Source organism: Trichoplusia ni, chromosome 6 (assembly GCF_003590095.1).
Source record: "Trichoplusia ni isolate ovarian cell line Hi5 chromosome 6, tn1, whole genome shotgun sequence".
Taxonomy (NCBI): Eukaryota; Metazoa; Arthropoda; class Insecta; order Lepidoptera; family Noctuidae; genus Trichoplusia; species Trichoplusia ni.
Genome location: NC_039483.1, coordinates 14,171,669 through 14,180,019, shown reverse-complemented (window position 1 = coordinate 14,180,019; position 8,351 = coordinate 14,171,669). Strand labels below are relative to the sequence as shown.

At 39.4% G+C, this 8,351-nt stretch overlaps 2 protein-coding genes across 3 annotated transcripts in view; one reads left to right on the top strand and one right to left on the bottom strand.

Annotated features, from left to right (window-relative positions):
* Positions 1 to 38: 38 nt before the first annotated feature.
* On the top strand, positions 39 to 6,664 carry LOC113495045 (ruvB-like helicase 1). The gene is made up of 10 exons (XM_026873623.1): positions 39 to 258; positions 607 to 735; positions 1,046 to 1,220; positions 1,515 to 1,717; positions 1,979 to 2,147; positions 4,602 to 4,693; positions 4,781 to 4,887; positions 5,004 to 5,106; positions 5,234 to 5,325; positions 5,584 to 6,664. Exons 1-10 carry the CDS (start codon positions 118 to 120, stop codon positions 5,741 to 5,743), a joined length of 1,371 nt encoding a protein of 456 aa, XP_026729424.1. The 5' UTR covers positions 39 to 117; the 3' UTR covers positions 5,744 to 6,664.
* Positions 6,665 to 6,831: 167 nt separating this feature from the next.
* Positions 6,832 to 8,351, bottom strand: part of LOC113495043 — a 30,133-nt gene continuing 28,613 nt past the window's right edge. For both annotated transcript variants that reach the window (XM_026873618.1, XM_026873619.1), the window contains exon 14: positions 6,832 to 8,089. In XM_026873618.1, coding sequence (XP_026729419.1) covers positions 6,917 to 8,089 — 1,173 coding nt within the window. In that variant the 3' untranslated portion in view covers positions 6,832 to 6,916. The remainder of the gene's footprint in view (positions 8,090 to 8,351) is intronic.

Sequence of the window (8,351 nt, the reverse complement as noted above, 5' to 3'; positions counted from 1 at the left end):
AGTCTATGGTTATTGGCATTTGGCATTTCTTAGTTTGTTTTTGTGTCGGTGCTGTTCGCTTCGACCGCAGCGTGAAATTATTTAAGTATTGTTAGTAATTCCAAAAATTAGTTCAAAATGAAGATTGAGGAAGTAAAAAGTACCGCAAAAACCCAAAGAATATCTGCCCATAGCCACATAAAAGGCTTGGGCTTAGATGAAAATGGTGTACCTATTCAAATGGCAGCCGGTCTCGTGGGTCAGGAATCTGCAAGAGAGGTCAGTTCTATATAATATTTTTTGATAATGATCACAATTGTTTATTAATATTACACTACAAGTAATTTAATTATAATTAATTCTAATTCTAATCCAATATCGATCTAACTTTGAGGTTATGTTTTCTGGTTACCATGGAGTGTTAGTTCAATAGTCGAAGTTTCGTTATTTTAAAGAATATCTTGTTGGCCAGTTACATGACTCTACGTAATAAATTTTACCATGGAAACATGTTTGTTGTATCCCTTATTATGATCATACTTAATCAAAACTCTCCTTGGCAACCAAACATGTTTATTGACATTTTATGTACTTCAGTGTACGTTATTGGGTTAAATATGATTTCAGGCTGCCGGATTAGTTGTAGATATGATCAGAAGCAAAAAGATGGCAGGCCGAGCTTTGCTGTTTGCTGGGCCACCAGGAACGGGCAAAACTGCTATTGCACTAGCTATCGCTCAGGAATTAGGTACCAAAGTAAGTATAAGTAAGCAAAACAATCAACACTTGTTGTTCTTGTAATAACTGCAAAGTTGGACTGAGGTTCCTCCTAAAAATGTTGAAGAGATAGCAAATTGTAGTCCAGAGTGTCTCGGAGTTTGAAATTGATTAATTTGTCAAGTTTTATTAATTACTAATTATTTATCTTTTATGTGTCTTATAATATTTATGCTTATTCTAAAACACTACAATATTGTGGTGCTGCAACAGTGTTTGGCTCACATTGTGATTTAAAAATTGCGTAATACAATTGTGTTCTTATAACTAAACCATTATAATGTTTTAGGTGCCATTTTGTCCCATGGTTGGAAGTGAAGTATACAGTACTGAGATTAAGAAAACTGAGGTCTTGATGGAGAATTTCCGACGTGCCATAGGCCTTCGTATTCGTGAGACCAAAGAGGTTTATGAAGGAGAGGTCACTGAGCTGACACCTGTTGAAACAGAGAATCCAGCTGGAGGTATTACTAAAATTAAATGTTTTATACATATTTTCTCCTAAACAAATTAGCTCTGTTAAAAATGTGGAATATAAAAGTTGTATTTTTTTTGCTTTAGGATAAAAATCCTTGTTAAATTTGCACTACTCCTTTTTATTTCACAATTGAAGTTTTGTCTATATAAATACATGATTATGGGTTAAGTGGTTCAATTATGAAAACATTGTAAAAAGACCATGTATGTCTATTCTATTCTATTCTATCTAAACCTATTGAAATCCTCTGTATTCTATGCTCCTTTATTTTTTTCTTCAGGATATGGCAAGACAGTCTCTCATGTGATCATTGGACTTAAGACAGCTAAGGGCACAAAACAATTGAAGCTGGACCCCACCATATATGAGTCACTTCAGAAGGAGAAGGTGGAAGTAGGTGATGTTATCTACATTGAAGCTAACTCCGGAGCTGTAAAGAGACAGGGAAGAAGTGATACTTTTGCTACGGAGTTTGATCTTGAGGTATGTAAAACGTTTTTTCAAAATACTCACTATTAACATGCATTTGCTCCATGTAACTTAAAAAAAAACAGCATATTACTGGAAACATTTACATGCCAAATATGTCTTCATGCCTATGCCGATTCTTCTATCTATAACATCTTTAATTTAGAAGTTAAGTGACTAAAACTTAATCATTTAATTACAACCTTATTATAATAACACCAAGATATACATTTTAAATAAGAGACTTATTGATCAAACTTCTGTTTTATTGAACAGGCAGAGGAATATGTTCCACTACCTAAAGGTGATGTTCACAAAAAGAAGGAGGTTGTGCAAGACGTAACCCTGCATGACCTTGACTGTGCCAATGCAAAGCCCCAGGGAGGACACGACATCATGTCGATGATGGGACAGCTCATGAAACCAAGGAAGACTGAGATCACTGGTAGGATCAATTAAAATACAATTGAATAAAACTGCAAGCTTTTTTATGAATATTATGATTACTTTCAGTACTATGAACTGATATAAAATTATTTAAAGTGCTATTTGTAAGTATATAAAGTATATAAGTATAGTGTAATAGTTAAACACACCTGCATAGTCAACAGTAGCCGACTCATCCCCTGTATCTATTTACAGTGATTTTTACAGCAACATTATTCTTTCCTTTATTTCATTAAAATACATATAAATTACATTTTTAAATATATATAAAAACAACATACATTTAAAAATATAAAAAATAGTGTCCAACCGGCAACGGGAACAGGGCCCAAGCTGCCGGTGGTCAGGGCTCCAGAGAGAGGAACCTCCTCACGATGCGCGCCGTGTCCAGAAGTACCGCTTTCTGAATCAAACCCTTGACCCAGACGCCCAACGAGAGCCTCCGAAGATGTTGATCGAGGCTCTTGGCTATTAAGCCATTGGCACTTACGACTATCGGGACAATGATTGCCGAGTCCACCTCCCACAAGTCGACAACCTCGTGAGCTAAATCCAAATATTTCAATTGTTTTTTTTTTTCTGCTTTCACGAGGTTCTCGTCATGGGGGATAGTGATATCAACAATCATTGTCCGACGCTCTGATCGATCGATCACCACTATATCAGGCTTATTGGCAACAATAGTCCTGTCAGTGATGATAGATCGATCCCAGTACAGTGTGATATGACCACTTTCGAGAACTGGGTCGGGCACATACTTATAGTACGGCACCTCAGATTCCACAAGTTTGTATTTCAGAGCAAGCTGCTGATGGATAATCCTGGCCACTTGGTTATGTCTGTGCAAGTATTCACCGTTAGCAAGACGAGAACATCCCGAAACTATATGTCTCAAGGATTCACCGGGACAGTGACATGCCCGACAGATGTCAACTGTACCATCCTTAATTATATATTTTCGGTAGTTATTCGTCATGATAACTTCATCCATAATTGCACATACAAACCCTTCGGTTTCTCCAAAGAGATCTCCGAAGCGTAGCCAGGCCACGGACGCTAAGAAATCTACATCGGCCCCGTGAAGGGTCCGATAATAGCGTCCGTGTAGCTCCTTGCTTTGCCATACATCTTTGCGGTCTTTGACGCTTAGTACGACAGGTTTGTGCCAGTTCTCTTTACCTAGAGAGAGCGGAGTGAAGCCCTTATCCACTGCCACAACATCTCGGTGCATCCCCACGTCCACTCGGAGGAAATACTCCCTGAGGTTACATACCTCGCGATTATGGAGGGTCTTGGCATTTAGGAAGCCACGACCCCCACACTTTCGCGGGATATATAACCTCATTACCGATGATCGCGGGTGGTGCATTCGATTTGCGGTGAGCAGTGTGCGGACTCTTCTATCCAAGGCGTCCAGTTCGGTCTGTGTCCACTTGAGTATGCCAAAGGAGTACATTATCACTGGCATGACCCAACCATTAAAGGCACGCACCTTGTTACCGCCCGATAAGGAACTTTTTAGTACCTTATTCAGGCGGCCAAAGAAACGTGTCTGTAACGATTGTTTCATGTCAGCGACATTAATGCCTAACGCCTCTGACATACCCAAGTATTTGTAGGTTTCCGTTGAGGAGAGGGACCTAAGGTTTATAGAATCCGAGAGCTGTATGCCCTGGGATTCTACAATCCCACCTCGTTTTACATGCATGACTGCACATTTGTCAACACCAAATTCCATTCTGATGGAATTACTGAAGCTTTCAGTAATCTTCAGTAACTTCATCAGTTGCAACTTGTTGGAAGCAAACAATTTCAGGTCATCCATGTACAACAAGTGGGAGATTACCTGGCTTCCTCTCCGCAACGAGTAGCCCAGCCTTGAATTCTCAAGCAGAGTGCTAAGAGGATTCAAGGCTAAACAGAACCACAGGGGACTCAAACTGTCACCTTGAAATATTCCCCGCTCAATCCTAATAAGTTGACCGCTCTTTTGGATATCCCGACATCCTGGATAGTGAAGCACCGTAGTCCATTGCCCCATACATGACTTCAAAAAAGTGCGTAGAGTTGTATTGATTTTATACAACTCTAGCACCCTCATGAGCCATGCATGTGGCACCGAATCATAGGCCTTCTTATAATCTATCCAACATGTCGACACACCCTTTTTGGAGCGGCGAACTTGTTGGCAAATAGTCATATCAATAATTATTACTAATTTTTAATTACATTATTCTTATTATTACTAATGTTAATAACTTGCACTTCTTACATTTAGTAGGGAAGTATATGAATGATTTTGTTCGTTTATTCATATACTAATTTACATACACAGTACACACAAAATAGTACAAACACTACAAAAGATTATGTGTTTAATCTGCAATCAGTGCTTGACACTATGAACAAGTTTGGCGAGTGCTTTATAAAATATGATGTTGCTTTTTTGCAGACAAACTAAGGAAAGAAATAAACAAAGTAGTCAACAAGTACATAGATCAGGGTATAGCTGAATTGGTGCCAGGTGTGCTGTTCATTGATGAGGTAAGTAATTATTCCTAAATAAAAATGTTACTTGCAAGCATACTGCTACTTTATTTTCGAAGCTTATATTGCCCTCTATTTTTCTAGGTACACATGTTGGATATCGAAACGTTCACATACTTACACCGCGCCCTGGAATCCGCTATTGCTCCCATAGTTATTTTTGCTACCAATAGAGGCAAATGTCTAATCAGGTAAATACAATAGCATACAACATTTAGATAAAATTTTTTAGTTTAGGCTTTTCAGGTTTTATATTTTGCCTTTTTCTTATGTTGTGTTATTTTAATATTTATGTAATATGTTTCAGAGGCACTGAGGATATTATCTCCCCCCACGGCATCCCCTTAGATCTTCTAGATAGATTGCTGATCATCCGCACCTTGCCGTACAACAAAGCTGAGCTCCTACAGGTAACCACTTAATCCACTAACGTAATTCCTTTAAACATACTTTCTTGAGTCACGTAATCCAAGGCTGTGACGTACGTTCGTTTTTTAATTTGTTACGCTATAACAAGTATGTATGTTTTGATTTTAGATCCTGAAACTACGAGCGGCCACTGAAGGTATCGCTATTGAAGATGAGGCCCTAGCCGCTCTTTCAGAAGTAGGAGCGAACAGTACTCTAAGGTAGGTTTAACATGCTATATTTCCATATTATTTTCGGTTTTTTTTTTACAATTTAAAAATAAAAAACTGCTCCCGGAGTACATGTTGTATAACTGTGACATACATAAACACTAATTTTCAATAGTAAAGAAATAAAAGATTTCTTACAGACAGTTTTTGATTACATTGAAGCGTTTTTACTGAGAGCACCTATCTTTCGAGCATTCCCGACCCCAGCTAAATTGCCGTGAGGCAGTGATGATGTATGTCCCCCGCCAGATACGCGGCGCAGCTGCTGTCGCCCGCGTGGCTGGCGGCGCGCGCGGGCGGCGCGGCCCGCATCGCGCCGCCGCACGTGTCGGCCGTGCACGCGCTGTTCCTGGACGCCAAGTCCTCCGCGCGCATCCTCACGCAGCACTCCGACAAGTACATGAAGTAGAGACCACGGCACCGCGCCTCATACACCTACACGTTGTTGTATTCGAAGGACGAGCGCTTATTTAATATAAGTTTTAAAACTGACTATTGCTTTACCCGCACACTTGAAATGAAACGTGTTATATACAAAACTATCTAACACTTAAACGATCGGCACTAGTAACACAGACCTTGTCTTTATAATTCTGGCTCAAAAAGGTCTTAACAGAAATGCGCGCTCGCCCTTATCTACCTACACATTGATAGATAAACCCCTAGATACATAAACCCAAACAAAAATCTGTCAATACTGTATTTAGTTGTCGCGAATTTAACCTTACGTACATGTCTCAAGGTTGTTTTTACGTCGCGATACTATTTGCATAAGTCATACAATTTTTAATATGTATGGACTGTTAAGTAGATGTTTTAAGACACTAATTATAAGTTTTGGGTTTTATCTACCAGAAGAATGTAACTATCATTAATTAATACTAAGTCACTAGCATTAGTCGAGTTTAACTAGACCCAGTATAGATTAGTTAATTTCTGTAAATGACATTGTATTACTGGGTTTTCTTTCTCTATATGTATTGATCAGAGATGTTATGCATTTGTAATTTCATCATCATCTCTGGTATCATTTATGCCTATGTGGTATGTACTTGGTACTTAGGCGAGGTATCAACAGTATTGTACTATTCCTTCTATTGATACATTCAGAATCCTCACGTTTCCATTAATTTTAGTTGACACTATTCATGTGATATTTTTTTTATTTGTTAACATAAGACTATTTGAATCAAATATGAATACTTTTTCTGCTAGTTATGTTAGAAGAATAATTAATTTTGTTCTGTATTCAGGAAGTGCACTTTAGTTTCGCTATAATTTTCCACCGAATGTTACATACGAAAGTTCAAGTAAAAGTGGAATTGTATAATAAATAAGTTTTATTTTATAAAAAAATGTCTCTTATTCTATGTGACCTACGTTTATGTACAAAACAAAAAGGCTTTTTCAAATATTTAACAACAGGGCAAAACAACAAATGTTTTCTTAATGATGACGCTTTAAAAAGTAAACTATTAAATTTTAAATATAAAAAAAAAGATTATGTACAAAAATACTTCTAACTTGTAGTGGTATTTACAACATAAAAAGTAGGTACCATACAGTCTCATGAAAGAATTAGCTACGTTTGCTTAGAATTAGAATCTATGTGTTGTCCCGGTTGAACATAGCCCACTGGAATGTATCTGGCATCAGATTTAGCCTGTGACGTAGTACTGGGAGCCATCGTCGTGGTAGGCGGCGCGAACGTGGGAAGGTCCACGCGCAAGTCAGTAGGCGACCCGGTGTGGCGGTAGAGTGCTTCGAACTGCAGCTCTTCGGGATATGAATGTGATCGAATCTTCCTTTCGTCTCTACCGTTGCTTGGGTACACGATGACTATTTTTTCGCCCTCACTTCTTAATGCTACGGGAGGTAAGGCAGTGCTGGAGCCTGCTGCAGGTCCAGGTACTATTTTTAGCATTTCCGTTGGTGACGCTCGAATTCTCTGGGTGGTTGTGGTACTCGGTGGTGTTGTCGTACTAGTTGTCGTTGTTGTTGTAGTAACAGGTATCTCTGGCTCTTCAGGAGTTTCTACCTCGCGTTTAGTTCCAGGGGGTCCAACTGTCCTCAGAGTTTCAATCTTCATTTCCAGTGTTGGGGTCGGTACCGGTACGGAACTTGTGGCGTTTAGCTCCTCGGTAGGGATAAATCTGGCGGTAGGTTTTGGAACTTCTCGTGTCCCGAATATTGGCAAGCGCGGTGCATAGGCTGACACTAGTGGTAGGAGAGTATCTCGGGCATAACGCTCGGCTCTCGATATGAATGACGCCAGCCTAGATGGCAGGAATTGCACGACGAACCCTGGTTCATCTTTTTCTGCTCGTTCGCCCCATGTGACAGTTTCGTATGTTGGGGTAGTCGACATGTCGTAGTTTTTGGCTCTTCGTAAGGGGGATGGCGTCGTTGTTCTTGGTGGTCGTGTTGCTCGTAACAATGGTTCAGATATCTCTTGTTCGTCCGGCGAGTCAGCTCGTTGGCGAGGAGTTTTGCGGAGCCGCGGTCGAAGCACTGGTTCAGCTATTTCTATGGCCCCGCTAGGAGCGGTCTTGGTGTTGGTCATACCGAAAGCCCTTCCAGTGTTTTCACCGCCTGTCCATTCGTAAGTGTCGACGAGACCAAACGGTCTTTGAGGGTTGTCTTCGGGAAGCTCGTTGTCAACGGGGTCGATTGTGTTGCCTTCGTCCTTTGTATTGTTGTCTTTATTATTGATAAATCCGTGATTGCTGCTCGTCGCATTGAGTAGCTCATCTTCCTGTTATGAAAAAGTATTTTTGTTATCTACTTACTGTAAAAGTATCCGAGTCTAAAAATCAACATGTTTTTAGATAGTTATTAGACATGTGTCGAAATAACATGCAATTAAATCTAAAAGGAGTAATGATATTAAATTTAATTCACATTTCATCCTAATCAAACCCAAAATAGCTTTTACTTTTTTTTCTGTCGGTCATAAATTCAGAACAAACCTACCATTCAATCAGCATCTAAAAAGTTATTTTTCAAAATTGGGTAAC

Coding starts and splice junctions, on each gene's coding strand:
- LOC113495045 (XM_026873623.1), top strand. CDS start 118: ATGAAGATTGAGGAAGTAAAAAGTACCGCAAAAACCCAAAGAATATCT. Junction 2,148..4,601: donor AAGGAAGACTGAGATCACTG/GTAGGATCAATT, acceptor GCTTTTTTGCAG/ACAAACTAAGGAAAGAAATA. Junction 4,694..4,780: donor GTGTGCTGTTCATTGATGAG/GTAAGTAATTAT, acceptor CTATTTTTCTAG/GTACACATGTTGGATATCGA.